Source organism: Paroedura picta, chromosome 4 (genome assembly GCF_049243985.1).
Source record: "Paroedura picta isolate Pp20150507F chromosome 4, Ppicta_v3.0, whole genome shotgun sequence".
In the NCBI taxonomy this organism is placed as follows: Eukaryota; Metazoa; Chordata; class Lepidosauria; order Squamata; family Gekkonidae; genus Paroedura; species Paroedura picta.
In genome coordinates, this window is record NC_135372.1 from 2,876,476 (window position 1) to 2,892,471 (window position 15,996).

The 15,996-nt window shown below is 49.3% G+C and overlaps 1 protein-coding gene across 5 annotated transcripts in view; it reads left to right on the top strand.

Annotated features, from left to right (window-relative positions):
* MYO1F (myosin IF) overlaps nucleotides 1–15,996 on the top strand; it is a 98,071-nt gene that overhangs the window by 77,164 nt on the left and 4,911 nt on the right. For all 5 annotated transcript variants that reach the window (XM_077331534.1, XM_077331533.1, XM_077331536.1 and 2 more), the window contains 11 exons: nucleotides 564–670; nucleotides 1,953–2,051; nucleotides 3,345–3,489; nucleotides 4,239–4,353; nucleotides 4,661–4,830; nucleotides 5,864–6,009; nucleotides 7,188–7,334; nucleotides 10,441–10,589; nucleotides 12,509–12,592; nucleotides 13,705–13,924; nucleotides 14,886–15,052. In XM_077331534.1, coding sequence (XP_077187649.1) covers nucleotides 564–670; nucleotides 1,953–2,051; nucleotides 3,345–3,489; nucleotides 4,239–4,353; nucleotides 4,661–4,830; nucleotides 5,864–6,009; nucleotides 7,188–7,334; nucleotides 10,441–10,589; nucleotides 12,509–12,592; nucleotides 13,705–13,924; nucleotides 14,886–15,052 — 1,549 coding nt within the window. The remainder of the gene's footprint in view (nucleotides 1–563; nucleotides 671–1,952; nucleotides 2,052–3,344; nucleotides 3,490–4,238; nucleotides 4,354–4,660; nucleotides 4,831–5,863; nucleotides 6,010–7,187; nucleotides 7,335–10,440; nucleotides 10,590–12,508; nucleotides 12,593–13,704; nucleotides 13,925–14,885; nucleotides 15,053–15,996) is intronic.

Here is a 15,996-nt window from a genome sequence, read left to right on the forward strand (position 1 = left end):
GTTCCTTCCACCAGGTGGGGGCCAGGACCGAGAAGGCCCTACCCTGGCCGAGGCCAAGCACCCTTCCCTGGGGCTGGGAACAACCAATAGGTTTCCCCCCACGGAGCATAAGGCCCTGCGGGGAACATAGGGCGGTAGGCTGCCTATTTACCAGTCAGGGCTATTGGAACCTCCATGTTCGGAGGCAGTGTACATTTGCCTACCAGTTGTGGAGAGAGAAGTTATGGCCTCCCTGACTTTGCTTGGAGACCTTTTGGCAGATCCGATCAGCCACTGTGGGAAACGGGAGGCAAAAAGTAGGATTTGGGGACTGGTCCAGAAGGCGGTCATATCTTGTTGTGCTATATTTCTGCTCACGGAACTGGGGATTTGTTATTTTTTCTAACCTAGAGGAATCTTCCAGTATTGGATCCTCTCTTCCGTGGTGCAGAATATTCTCCTCCCTCATGCCCACTCCTGAGGGGGTTTTGAGGCTGAGTTTTTTTCTGAGCGTTGGCTGAGCTGGTATCCCAGTGCCTCGGCATAGCTGGGTGACCCCGAGAATTTTGGCTCTCCCCTCACAGAAACAGGCCAATGACCTCGTGAACACCCTAATGAAATGCACGCCCCACTACATCCGCTGCATTAAACCCAACGAGACCAAGAGGCCTAGAGACTGGGAAGAGAGCCGGTAAGAAAGGGAGACTCTTTCACTTGCCAGTTCGCAGGTAGGGCTGCCAGCCTCCAGGTAACACCTAGAGATTGCCTGCTATTACAAGTTATCTGCAGACGATCCATTCTCAGGGAGAAAATGGCTGTTTTGGAGATGGGCTTGGTGGCTTTATACCCTGCTGAGGTCCCCAGCCCCAGAAATCAGGCCAAAACAAGGGCGCCTTTGTGACTCCACGGCCCCATTCATGATTTACAATTTTCTTGATGTATGATTATGGATTTCTGTGTTTTGTGTCTGGGGTTTTAAGGGGAGTTTTATTAGGAATTTTTATCCAGACTATTGTGACCCGCCAAAAACCTCTTGGGAGTGGCGGGTAATTTATTTATTTATTTAGATTTATATACCGCCTTCCTCGAAGGCTCAGGAATCATAAAATCATAGAATTCTAATCATAGAATAACAGAGTTGGAAGGGGCCTCCTGGGTCATCTAGTCCAGCCCCCTGCACTATGCAGGACACTCACAACCCTCTCGCTCCTCCACTGTCACCTGCCACCCCCTTGAGCCTTCACAGAATCAGACTCTCCATCAGATGGCAACCCAGCCTCTGTTTAAAAATCTCCAAAGATGGAGAACCCACCACCTCCCGAGGAAGCCTGTTCCACTGAGGAACCACTCTGACTGTCAGGAACTTCTTCTGGATGTTGAGACGGAATTTAGAATCATAGAATCATACAGTTGGAAGGGACCTCCTGGGTCATCTATTCCAGCCCCCTGCACTCTGCAGGACACTCACATCCAATCGCTCACCCACTGTCACCTGCCACCCCTTGAATCTTCACAGAATCAGCCTCTCTGTCAGATGGCTATCCGGCCTCTCTTTAGAAATCTCCAAAGATGGAGAACTTGCCACCTCCTGAAAAAGCCTGTTCCACTAACTGCTCTAATAAACTGAAATAATAATAACAACAACAATAATAATAATAATGTACTTCATGTAACACAAACTAGAGAAGTACTCATCTCTGACAGCAAAAGAAGTGAAGGATTAAGGTCTGGTTTTGATGGAGTGAGAATCGAAGAGGTTCCAGCAAAAGTCCGCAGTAAATGGAGAGAGGACTAGAAAAACAGACTTGGCAAAGTATCCCTTTGAAACAGGGGACATGTGGAAGAGAGCTTCACCACCATCGCTCATTTACAGTCCCCTGGACTCTTGATGGGGTGGGGAGTTAGAGTGGTAGGAAACCCGTGGATATTTGTCCTTATGTCTCCACGTTACTTTGCAAGTTTTTTCTGTTTAGGGTGAAGCACCAAGTGGAATATCTGGGCTTGAAGGAGAATATCCGTGTCCGCAGAGCTGGGTTTGCCTATCGCAGGCTGTTCCAGAAATTCCTTCAAAGGTAAGGGCACTTCGACTTCTCTGGGATCCCAGCTCAACATGGGGGAAGTTCGGCACCCCCTCCTTCCTTGACCCTCCACCCCAATCACCGTAGAGGCCTTTGAAAGACATAACCCTTGCTCAGATGGAAAACACCATTTCTCACAGACATGCTGGTCTTCTGAATTAAAAATGGAGGTGCCCCAGCCTTGCAGGGCAAAATGGTTCATGTTAGAGATGATGTACACCCCTGTTTTGGTTTTCTAAGCTCCTTCTTATCCTTCTGGGATTCCCCTGAAACTCCTTCTGGGATTCCTCTGAACTTCAATGGTACCTTTAATGAACAATTAAAAAATCAATATCATCAAGCTATCTAGCTAATTTGTTGACTCCCAAACACAGGATAAGTTTCATTCTGGCCCAATCTTAATGTTCTTCCATGTGCTTGGTTAGAAGGGAGATACTGTGGCACACTGCTTCAGGCATGTTTATGCCAGCCTTTTTCAACCATTTGACCATGATGGAGGAGCCTCTGAAAATAATGTTTCAGGCTTTGAAGAGCACCAGAAGCGGAGTCAGCCGACCGTGCCTCTGTGCCATGCCCCCCAGAAGTTATATGTCACCAGAAATGATATCACCACCTGCATCAACACACAGACAGGGTGAAGGAGGGCTGATGGGGGGGGGGGGAGAGACAGGCATGGCAGCTCCACCTCTCCCAGGCACAGAAACCATAATAAAACTCATTTATGTCCGGGAGGATGAGCAAGGGGAGCAGCTGGTTCCAGAGCTTGTGGCCAAGTCTATTAAGGCAGGAGGGGAAATGCCACATATCCCCCTCTGGAGCTCCCACAGACACCCCCCCCCCCAGTTGGGAGTCCCTGGTTTATCCCCTTGTGCTAATGGGGAAATTGACTGGTCCTGTGCTGCTCAATTGTCCCTTAAGAACATAAGAGAAACCATATTGGATCAGACCAAAGGCCCATCTGATCTAACGCTGTCCCAGGGGCCAGGGGCCACCTGCAGAGCTATATAATTTCCACACCCACCCTCCAAAAAAAATACCAAGCAAGTCAGAGGAATGGTACGCTCCTTTCTTCTCTCACAGGCCTCAGAGCTGCTAGATTCTGTGCAGCTGCCAGGCTCTACTGAGGTCGATGGTGCTGATTCAGTGAGCTGCATTTGCTTTTTGATATACATTTCAATGGAAGGTTGCATGTCTATTCTTATAACCGCTCTGCTCATATATGCAGCATTCTGCCGGTCTATGGCTTAAATACGAGGTTGACTTAACAAAGTGACCTTCTGTGCTCAGGTATGCCATCCTGACCCCAGAGACGTGGCCCAGGTGGCGGGGAGACGAGCGCCAAGGGGTCCAGCACTTGTTGAGATCCGTCAATATGGACACAGACCAGTACCAAATGGGCCGCAGTAAGGTTTTTGTCAAGAACCCGGAGTCGGTAAGCTTCGCATCCTTCGCTCTGTCCAGCACCACAGTGCTACAGAAATGCAATCGATGGTTGGGAAGTTTTGCTTAATTCTAGTATCCAGTAATGAAGGGGGAAAAAACGTACAAGGCAATCAGTTTGCACTAGATGAGAAAAGGGACCGTCTGTCACCCTATGCCCCCCGCAGGGCCTTATGCTCTGCGGGTACGAATTTATTGGTCATTCCCAGCCCCAGAGACCCGGACCAGGGCCTTTTTGGTCCTGGCCCCAACCTGGTGGAATGAGCTTCCAGAGGAGCTGCGGGCCTTGTGGGAGCTCTCAGCATTCCCAGGGCGTGCAAGACGGAGCTCTTCCGCCAGGTCGTAGAATTAGGCTGGGCCGCACGGACAATCTGGCCCCCTTACAGTGGCAGTAGCAAAGTCCATCTGGCACCCTCTGTCCCCCCCCCTCTGTAGTGGGTTACCAAGGGGTAGTGCAGATATTATCTGAGCTTTTTTTAACCGCATCTTGTTTTACTGTCTGGGGGATTATGTAGGATGTGTTTATATGTTTTGGTGGATGGTTTTAGTGGGTTTTTTACATGTTGTAACTTGCCTCAGGCCACCAGGAGAGGCAAGCAATAAATCTAATAAACAAATTAATAAAAATGCTGTCCGGGGGACAGATAATATTCACCTTAGGGACCAGCTGAAAAGGGGATAACCCCAATTTTATATTTGTCACCCAAGTTTGAAACCACACATTCTCTTTTCCCCAACCAGCTCTTCCTTCTAGAGGAAATGCGGGAACGGAAATTTGACGGCTATGCCCGAGTCATCCAGAAAGCATGGCGTCGGCACATCGCCATTCGGAAATATGAACAGATGCGAGAAGAAGGTGAGGACTGACGGAGCCATCTGATGGAAAGGCTGATTCTGTGAAGGCTCAAGGGGGTGGCAGGTGACAGTGGAGGAGCGAGAGGGTTGTGAGTGTCCTGCATAGTGCAGGGGGTTGGACTAGATGACCCAGGGTCCCTTCCAACTCTATGATTCTATGATTCTGTTCTATGACTGTTGGGAGTCTTAGAATCATGCCTTGGTTGTTTTAAATGTTGGATTGGGGGTGGGGACACTGAGTTTGCTGCCCCCTGCTGGTCCACCAGTCCTTTCTCAAAATGGCCACCCCTTCCCCTTTCTCTGCGCAGCGTCCCACATCTTGTACAACTTCAAAGAACGGCGGAGGAACAGTATTAATCGAAACTTTGTGGGCGATTACCTGGGCATGGAGGACAAGCCTGAATTGCGTCAGTTCCTGGCCAAAAGGGAGAGGATTGATTTTGCTGACTCAGTCAATAAATACGACAGGCGGTTTAAGGTAACTTAATTGGGGATCCATTTGGTTTCTAAAGTTATCTGACAGGGTAAAGAAACTGCAGAATCCCCTTCCTTTCTGTCTGTGCATATCTGAAATTCTCATTAGATTTCTCTCTGGTTTAGTTTGGAGTTCACATTATTCCACCCTCCCCTTTCCAGACAGAACAAGGATTTAGGATTTAGTATAGGTGTTAGCTAAGTTCATAAAACCTGCGACTTATCATCATCAGCATCTTCATCACTATTATTCAATTTATTTCCCACCGCTCCCGAGAACGGCTCATGGTGGGTTACAGAATGTCCAATTAGAACCCCAATAAAACCCCATTAAAACCCTGACCAATCTGTGACAGACTGCTTTGCTAAATCAGCACTGGAGGCACCAAGGAGGAAGTTAATCTGGCTAAACACAGAACATCTCTACAATATTGGGGCTCTCGGAGCTGTTTGCTCAAATGTAGTGACTTATATCCGCTCCTGGATATCGCGGAGGGAAGGTAGTGTCACTGCAGATCAATCATAGCCGTTGCAGAAGGAAAATTTGAAGTGCTAAATATCAAAATGGAAATAGAATAACGTGTAAATTACTTTCTTTAATTTGGGCCACCAGGGATAAAAAGCCCAGTGCAGATTCACCCATGGTGCCTCTATTATTCCTTAGCCTTTGCTTTCTTTGGTTGAAACTTTGGAAGAAGAAAGCAGGTTGCTTATTATAGTGTATATATATTACTTCCATGAACACAAAGGAGACTGGGGTGGGGGTATTGAATGCTGAACTTTCAGGGAAAGGACTTGGTAGCGGCATGTCCAAAGGCTCTTGAGAATGCTCCATACCACACCCCTATAGTTACAAGCACAAACATCTGTAGAATGTAGAAAGTTTGCTTGGCTTCATTTTGAATTTGGCATGTACGTGTTGACTTACCCGTTACCAAAGTCATAGAGATGGGTCTCAGTGGAGGTAAACTTCTGGTGATATTACATCTTTCTCATGACCTTCCTGTCTTCTCTGTCTCACTCCTTGCTTCCCTCAGTCCATCAAACGTGATTTCATCTTGACCCCCAAACACTTTTACCTAATTGGCCGTGAGAAATTGAAGAAAGGCCCAGAAAAAGGCCAGATCCGGGAGGTGCTGAAGAAGAAGGTGGAGATCCAATCTGTCCACAGGGTATCTCTCAGGTGACGCTCTTTCCCCAATTCCCAGGGGTCCTTGAGGCCAAACCTGTTTTGCATATTTTATTCTGGGCTTCCCTGTCTTTGGGATATGATTCTAGCCCTCTTTCTCATGGTCCTATGGGGAGGTGGGACTGGAAATTTGGCTGGGTTCACAGTCCAGGGATGGTCTAAGCACAACAGTAAAGAGCTCTGACCCCATTCAGCGGTCCTTAGAGTCTGACAATCAGTTTCCCAACAATGGTACTGCAATATCATACTGTCATGACCCTGGAATACGTGCCCAAGAAGATACCAAAGCAGACTCAGGGTTCTTCATAGAGATGAGTAAAAAGTGGATTTATTGGGAGTCTCAGGGGAGCATAAACAGTAATTTGGCAGTACTGAATGGAGTTTTCCAGGAACAGATATATCCTTAGTTCCCCCCAACCCAGGAGTTGTGCACCAAAAGGCATTCCCACAGAAAGGTAGCATTATCTAAACTACAAAGTGAAACCCATCTTCCAACTTCTTATCTCCCAGACATGAAGAGCCAGGCAAAGTCATTTACATTCCTTACACCACTAAACTGTACCCTTCATGAAAGGTAACAGGTGCAACTTCAGAAGGCAGAAAGAACAAGGGAAGGAAGGAAGGGGAAGGGCGGTGGAGAGATCCCCTTGGGGAATACAGGCCCCTTTGAGGCTCCCCTCACTGAAGGCAAGTACTCAGCTGTGGGTACATGACACATATGGTACCACAAATGCCCCTCATGGCATGGAAGTTTTCAAAGTGGCAGCTGCGGAGACTCCTCCCACCCTGTGCTTGCTGTTTCCAGCTCCGAGCAAAGAGCAAAGAAAGGTTGTTTTCCAATTTTTAAAAATTCTACCTTTATTGGGGAAGGTTGACCCGCCTTCTTCCAAAGTGATCAATGACATACCTGGAGGGGGGGGAATAGAGGGGCCTTTGCTGGCCAAGTTTCCTGTCACTTCTGAGGGGGCGGGGCAAGAAGGCATGCCTGCTGACATCACTTCCTGGTACCTCGAAGCCTGAAAAATATTTCACCGGTACCTGCATGATCAAAAGGTTGAAAAAGGCTCCGGCTGACACTTTTTACTCTGCAGCACTGCAGACGCCTTTTCCTTCCTTGCTCAGGAGGTCTCATGTGCCCCCTCCTCTTCACTTTTCTTTCCCGGATGCTGTAGCACCAGGCAGGATGACTTCTTCATCCTCCACGAAGCAGAAGCCGACACTCTCCTGGAGTCCATCTTCAAGACGGAACTCGTCAGCCTCCTTTGCAAGCGCTACGAAGAGGCCACCCACAACAAGCTCCAGCTCAGCTTCAGTGACACGTAAGTCAGCCCTGGCTTGACCCCGATGGCTCGGTTTAGCCTGGTCTCATCAACTGTCAGAAATGAAGCAGGTTAATACCTGGATGGGAGACCTCCAGGACATCAGAAGAGCCCTGCTGGGTCAGACCATCCAGTCCAGCCTCCCGTCTCACCCAGGGGCCAGCCAGTTCCTCTGGAGGGCCAATAACAGGGCAGAGAGGCCAAGTCCTTCCCCTGATAAGGAGCTCAGAAGAGCCCTGCTGGGTCAGACCAGTGGTCCACCTAGTTCAGCATCCTGCCTCACACAGGGGCCAGCCAGTTCTTCTGGACAGTCAACGGCAGGGCATAGACGCTTTCTTTGATAAGAACATAAGAAGAGTGCTGCTGGATCAGGCCAACAGTCTATGTAGTCCAGCATGCTTTCTCTCACACAATGGCCAGCCAATTCCTCTGGCGGACCAACAGCAGGGCGGAGAGGCTGAGGCCTTCCCCTGATGCTATCTCCTGGTTCTGGGGTTCAGAGGACCTGGGCCACTGAATGTGGAGGCTCCCTCGGGTGCCTTGACTCGCAGCCGTTGATGGACTAACCCGCCATTGATCCAACCCTCTTCTAAAGCTGTTCATTGGGATGGCCATCGCTGCATCCTTCAGCAGCCAATTCCCCATCTTACTCGCTCTCTGTGTAAAGTAGTATCTCCTTTGGTCCTTCATAAACTTACTGTCCCTCTTGTTTCACTGGATGCCTTCGGGTTCTAGTATTTTGGGAAAGGAATATGTTTCTTTGTCAATTCTTTCCACCCCATGCATAATTCTATAAACCTCTATCATGTCCATGGTTGGTCGTTGGCCGACACGAGGGTTTCTACGATGTCTTCAGGTGGCTCTCTGAATCTGAAGTGGACCAGTTGTTGGGATCGGTGAGGGCAAAAAGGCAGCAGGACAGGAAACGTGCTTGGCTGTGGGTCAGCTTAACATCTCGGCCTGAGCAAGAGGCTGGGGCGTGATTCTGGATGCCTCCTTATATATGGAGACCCAAGTCACGTGGGCAGCTCGTACGGGCTTTTACCACCTGCGCCAGGCAAAGCATCTAGCACCCTACCTGTCTCAGGTCTTCTTGGCCACAGTGATCCATGCAACGTTCACCTCCAGATTGGACTTGTATAACTCTCTCTTCGCAGGCCTGCCCTTGTCCTTGACTCAAAAACTCCAGCTGGTACCGCAGGGCGCAGTCCTCTCCCCCACGTTATTCAACATCTTTCTACGCCCTCTGGCCCAGCTGGTACGGAGCTTTGGGCTGGGTTGCCACCAGTACGCTGATGACACCCAGCTCTATCTCCTCATGGCCGCCCAGACTCCCCCCCGGAACCATTCGCCAGATGTTTGGAAGCAGTGACTGAATGGTTCGAGCAGAGTCGCCTGAAACTCAACCCCTCCAAGACGGAGGTCCTGTGGCTGGGAGGCAGACGGCAGGACCAGGCAGCGCGCTTACCCACCCTGGCAGGAACGCAACTTACTATCGCGCCCCAGGCCAGGAATTTGGGGGTGACCATTGATACCTCCCTGACTATGGAGGCTCAGGTCAAGAGAGTAGCGGGTCAGGCGTTTTTCTATCTCCGCCAGGCCCGACTACTAGCGCCCTACCTGTCCCCTGACCACTTGGCTACAGTGATCCATGCGACAGTCACCTCCAGAATAGATTTCTGTAACTCGCTCTACGCTGGCCTACCCTTGTCTCTGATCCGGAAACTCCAGCTAGTGCAAAACGCAGCTGCTCGGGTCCTCACTGGCACACCTTGGAGGGCCCACATCCAGCCTGTGCTGAAGCAGCTGCATTGGTTGCCAATTGCTGCCCGGATCAGGTTCAAGGTTCTGGTTTTGACCTTTAAGGCTATACGCGGGTTGGGACCCACATACCTGAGGGACCGCCTACCGCCCTACATCCCCCGCAGGGCTTTATGCTCAGCGGGGGAGAATCTCCTGATCGTTCCTGGCCCTAGAGAAGCGCGCCTGGCCTCGACCAGGGCCAGGGCCTTTTCGGTCCTGGCCCCTACCTGGTGGAACGAGCTCCCGGGTGAGCTGCGGGCCCTGCAGGATTTACCAGCTTTCCGCAGGGCCTGCAAGACGGAGCTCTTCCGCCAGGTTTTTGGTTGAGGCCGGGGTCAGCGAATGAGTGCCAACATTCCCCCCCCCCCCCGCAGACTTAGCATCTCCTCCCCACCCTCCCTGCCGCTCTGATAGCAGGGGTGGGAATAATAAGTTCCGCCATGTTGGGATTGTTTTAAAGTCTTTTAATGGGTATTTTAATGGGGATAGGACTCCTGTGACCCGCCACGAGCCTACGGGGAGTGGCGGGATATAAATCCAAATAATAATAATAATAATAATAATAATAATAATAATAATAATAATAATAATAAAAACACAGCTGTTGAGCTCCTCATTGCCCATGTTCAGCCTTTGCCGAGGCAACTGCAGTGGTTGCCAGTTCTGGCCTGGATCAGATTCAGGGATTTGGGCCCAACCTATCTGAGGGACTGCTTATTTCCTTATGCTCCCCACAGAGCTCTCTGGAGGTCCCTAAGGAAGTGTGCCTGGCCTTGACAAGGGCCGGGGCTTTTTAGTTCCTGTCCCCGGCCTGGTGGAAGGAGCTGCCGGGAGAGCAGAGGGCCTGGACAGAGCCATCAGAGTTCTGCAGGGCCTCTTAAGCGGAGCTCTTCTGCCGGGTCGGGATGAGTATTTCTGTCCTTGCATCCCAACCCCTGGTGGTCTGCTCGGGAGATCCCTGCAGAGTTAACTGAGGGTTTTATTGGGGGGGGGGGGTATTGGGGTATTAATGTACTGAATGTGTTCTACTGTTAGCCACCACGAGTCTTTGGGGGAAGTGGCAGGATATACATTTTCTAAAAATGGTCTGTTTTCTATACTGAAAAGCCCCAGACGCTTCAGCCGTCCCTTATAAAGAAGATGCTCCAACCCCCTAATCCTCTTGATTGCCTTCCTCTGTACTATGTCTGGCTCTTTCACCCCCAGAAGTCCATTTGGGCTGCTATTTGGAGGCAGGCAAAAGCAAACCATTTCAAAATACCACAGGTGACGCCTGATTTTATTCCCTTCTCCGTCGCTGCAGACTACAGTTCCGTGTGAAGAAGGAGGGTTGGGGCGGAGGGGGGACGCGGACCGTGAATTTCCTCAGTGGGCCTGGAAGTGTGGCTGTCCTCAAGGCAGGAGGGAAAACTCTTTCCGTCAGCATCGGAAGCGGACTCCCAAAGAACTCCAGTAAGTCCGAATTTGCTCCCTCAAGTAGAGATGTTTTCTACTCTTTCTCCTTACGATCCCAGTTCTTCTTTTCCCTGGAGGAAAAAAAATGTATCTGCCCTTCCCAAAATTGTGGTCAGTAAATCCAGAGTGCATTGGTTGGAGTGCTGGATTGGGGTCTGGGAGACTTGTGTTCAAATCCCCACTCTGCTATGGGAGCTTTCTTGTCATATTCTGTCATCCTAACCTACCTAGAATACTGGAACCATAGAGTTGGAAGAGGCCAGCCAGGCCATCTAGTTAAAGAGAGCCAGCATGGTGTAATGCAGGGGTAGTCAAACTATGGCCCTCCAGATGTCCATGGATTACAATGCCAGCGAATGCTGGCAGGGACTCAATGGGAATTGCAGTCCATGGAGATCTGGAGGGCCGCAGTTTGACTACCCCTGGTGTCGTGGTTAGGAGCTGCAACTTCTAATCTGGCAAGTCGGGTTTTATTCTCTGCTCCCCCACATGCAACCATCTGGGTGACCTGGGGTTTGTCACAGTCCTGATAGTGCTCTTCTCATGGAGCAGTCCTGTCAGAGCTCTCTCAGCCCCACTTATAAGCTTCTTCCAACCCCCTGCTCAATGCAGGATCAGCCTAAAGCAGCCTTTCTTAACTTTATACCCTTGAGAAACCCCTGAAACATTCTTCAAGCTTCAAGAAGTGCCACCATCGTGGAGAATATGGTTAAAAACAATATAAAATATTAATTCATACCCATTTGGGAAATCCTTCTAGGGCCATCAAGAAACCCTAAAGCACCCATGATAAGTATTTGTCCAGCCGCTGCCTAAAGACCACGAGTGAGAGGGAGCTCACTGCCTCCTTATTACTTATTTGTTAGATTTATTAACCACCACTATCAGCAAGGACCTCCTCTAAGTGACAACCATTCGACCTTACGGAGTTGTTGCGAGAAAAAAATGGAAGAGAGGAGAACAATATAAATTGCTTTGGGTCCCCAGTGGAGAGAAAGGCAGCATGTAAATCAGGGGTAGTCAAACTGTGCAAACGCTGGCAGGAGCTCATGGGAATTGTAGTCCATGGACATCTGGAGGGCCACAGTTTGACTACCCCTGATGTAAATGAAGTAAATAATCAGTATGTTGTGAATAAATGACACACTGTGTCTCAATTGTGTCTCCTGCCTACACAACCTGCATTGGCAGCTCTGCCAATCCAGCGATGAAGAGAAACCCTCCCAAGCTGTTGAAGGAAGCTAAGCCCACAGAGAAGCAAGGAACCCACCAAAGCAATATCCTCGTTCTAACAATATATATGTCAGTCTTTGACTAACCTTCCTGGATACCTTTGGGCCGATGGCCTATTGATATTATTAAAACACTAATATAAGGAAATGCTGTAGGATTTTTCCACACTAACTTTCGCTATTGTTACAACAATCTTATATTGGTGGACTCAGCCCCTGAAGAAAAGATATTGAAAACGGAAATTGTCTAGAAACCCTTCTGGTTGATTCTCATGTATATAAAAAATTGTATTAAAATTGAATTTATTGTTAGAACAAGAATATTGCCTGGGAAGGTTCCTTGTTTTTCTGTTGGTATTCTAGCGTGAACCTTCCTTTTTTCGTGTGGTAACCTTATTGTGATATAACAGAAGCTCAACTGACATAGAAATAGATAACATCCCTAATAAACATTTGTGAATTTCTCATTTTCCTGGGCTTGGAAGCATGCAGGATAAGATTCCATCTTCACAAATGTCCATGACTTTTACTGCAAATTAAAAAGTGCCCAACCCTGCACTTTTCCTGCAGGCAAGGCAACAGTTTGGGGATGGTTAGTAAGGAGCCAAAAGATATTCAATCCCCCACCTTGTCCCCCCAAATTCCACCTTTCTCCTTCCTCTCACTCACCCTCTGTTTCTGCAGAACCCACCAGGAAAGGACTCCAGACCACCAAAGGTCACCACACGCACCTGCCGCCATCACGGGCCGCCCCTCCAGCCCCAAGAGGTAGGGAAGGAACTCAATTCTGAACAGGGCCTTGAAAAAGGCATCTCATGAAGGAGAAAGGGGACGCATGAAGTGCAGCGGATGGTGTCCAATTTGGACAGTAGGGACTCTGGTTTGAGTGGGAGACCCTCGGCCCGTCACTTGCAAGGATTGGGGTGGTGGGGGGGGGGTGTATCTGGTACAATAAAATTATCCCATTTATCATGCTTCCGGTTTCTGTAAAGGTTACTGCCAGGTTTCCGAGGGACATCAGAAGTTGGAAATCTGTGACACGTATTTCAAAGACAGCTCAGAAAGGGCAGGAGAGCAGGGTAACAGCTACAGGCTGAGAGACAATTTTTCAGAGTAACCTGCCATCCATTTCCACTCTAGGGTTAAACCAGAATTTCAGGGCTGTTTTGCACAGAGATTGGGGTTTGGTACGGAGAAGGATCTAGTTTTTTGTCTTCTGCATGTTACTGTGTTAATCGGCCCCATCTCCTGGTTTCTGCTTCCGTGTTCTGATTGTATAGTGGGTTTTAGACCATGGTCCTTTTTCCATTTTTTCGTAAGCCGGTTTGATCTTTGCTTTGCAGGATAAAAAGTTTCAAATAAATAAAATACTTCCCCCTTTTTTGTGACATAAGATAGGAATTGAACGTCTTAGTAGCTCTGCAATAGGTAGTGTAGTGTATTATTTTTTGAAAATGAAACGTATTTAAGAAATAAGTAAATGGATAAAATGGAAGTTTGTCAGTAGCGACTGGCCAGTAACAAGTTCGAGGAGTGAAGAGTTAGTGAAGCTTTTGTAGACTGCAGGAGTGTGAAGGAGGGGGAGAAAAAGAAAGAACCCCTCACTCTGGGTTATGTCTGGTTACGTCACATGTGACAAGCGTAGGGATGCAGCAGCAGTTGGCAACAAGTGCAGAGGACTAGTAAGGAGTGAGCGATCTTGGGCCAGCCCCAGTCCTGTTAGAGCTGTTCTCTCAGAGCAGTTTGTCTCTCTTAGCCTCAGCTCCCTCACGGAGTGTCTGTTGTGGGGAGAGGAAGGGAAAGAAGTTGGTATGACGCTTTGAGACTCCGTCTGGTAGAGAAAAGCGGAGTATAAAAACCAACTCTTCTTCTGCTTGCAGGGAGAACTCTCACAGCAGGTCCCTGCAGGAATGGGGCCCCGCAGTTTCCTCGGAGCAGCACCCGGGGGCCGGACCAGATGTACACCACGCCCCAAAGGCAGGAGCAACGGCCCCCGGCCACCGCCCTGCCCAAGCAAGGCCAGCCTCGGCGGGCAAAGGCCAAACAGCCTTCAGAGCACAACCTGGACTTCCTCAACGTTCCCGATGAAGGGATGGCTGGGTAAGGTGATGTTCTGGGAGCAGGTGCTTCCAGCATCTGAGGTAAAAGGTAAAGGTAAAGGTATCCCCTGCGCAAGCACCGAGTCATGTCTGACCCTTGGGGTGACGCCCTCCAGCGTTTTCATGGCAGACTCAATACGGGGTGGTTTTCCAGTGCCTTCCCCAGTCATGACCGTTTACCCCCCAGCAAGCTGGGTACTCATTTTACCGACCTCGGAAGGATGGAAGGCTGAGTCAACCTTGAGCCGGCTGCTGGGATCGAACTCCCAGCCTCATGGGCAGAGCTTTCAGACGGCTGCCTTACCACTCTGCGCCACAAGAGGCTCTTTAGCATGAGGTAGGGGGGGCCAAACCAGGACTTTTGAGGTGTCCATGGACTACAATTACCATGAGCCTCTGCCAGATTAACATAACATTGAGTTTTGGAAGCTGCCCCCACAGTGTGAGTTATGGTACTGCACACTTCTTTTCCAGGGTATATACAAAAATTAATCATGTCTCCTGCTCTTGGGCTTCCTCTGCATGTGGCTCCGCCTCCTGCAGTGGCCATTTTGCAGCTGAGTCCGTCTCCTGCAGCAGCCATTTCCTGGGTGTGCTCACTGACCTCTGTCAGAATTCCCTATGTGTCCCGCTGGCTGAAAAATGTTGGGGCTTTATTCATTTTACCAGTACCAGATTAGGACACAGAGCTTGGGTGGGGGAGGATTCACCCCCCTACATGCTGGAAGTCTGATTCGGCAGCCCACCACAGATGTTACTCACACGATCCAAGTTCATCTTTGCCTCCACGTTGGCCAGAAATTTGGCTTTGGGGGGGGGGGGGGGACAACGTAACAATCACAGGTTACCAGATGACCTAGAATGCTCACCCTACTTTGTAAATCCCAGTTTCACAGAATTTGAATGGAGAACTCTCATCCCCAGCAGTGTTCTCTGACTCTCTTTTGTCTTGGCTCTGCTAGGGCACAAAGGAAAAAAAGCATCGGACAACGGCCACTCCCAGCACGACCCAAGCCTCCCCCGATGAGGCCCTCGGGCCCCCGCTGCCAAGCCCTGTACCAGTATCACGGGCAGGACGTGGACGAGCTCAGCTTCAACGCAGGAGACGTTATAGACATCTTGATGGAAGGTAGGAGAACGTGTGCAGAGGTCCTGGGTGGTTGGGGAGTATTTTTAAGGGCTGGGCAGATGGGTACTGGAGTACCGGATGTGTGCTGAGGAAATTAGAGAATTGGGGGTCAATCACGTTTACTGGGTACCAAATTCGCCAGAGGCCAAAATTCTCATCACATTCAGCTCTGTTCAGCACAGTGACTAAGACAGCCCTTTTCGAGCTTTTTATTGCTGAGTAAATATTCTCCAGGCTTTAAATATTCTCCAGGCTTTAAGGGGGAAGAGTCGGTTTTTCACTGCCTACTCTTCACTGCCTGGAGGAGTCTCAAAGTGGCTTATTTATTTATTTTTAGTTATAATTTGATTTCTAGACCACTGCTTCCGATGTACTGGCTCGTGGAGGTTTACAACATATATAAAAACGTAATTACATAAAATCCTATAACAATAAAATCCCCAAATCTTACCCCAATAAAAATACCGATGAACAATAAAAACAACCGAACAAGATGGTGGTACGGCGAAGACAAAAGTCTCCCAGCTTTCAGTGCAATTGATTCAAATGGATTCCAGTCGCCTTCCCTTCCTCTCCCCACAACAGACATCCTGTGAGGGAGGCGGGGCTGAGAGAGCTCTGAGAGCGACTGCTGTGTAAGAACAGTTCTAACTGGACTGTGACTAGCCTAAGGCCACGCAGCTGGCTGTCTGTGGAGGAGTGGGGAATCAAACCCAGCTTGCCAGGTTAGAAGCCGCCGCTCTTAATCACGTTGCCAAGCTGGCTCTCGGAAGTAAGAATCATAGAATCAGAGTTGGAAGGGACCTCATGGGTCATCTAGTCCAACCCCCTGACCTATGCAGGACACTCCCTATCGCTCGCCCACTGTAAAGGCCACGCCACCCCCTAGAAGGGCCATGTCACTTTTTCCTTTTGTATTTTTAATACTTGTATTTATTTCATTT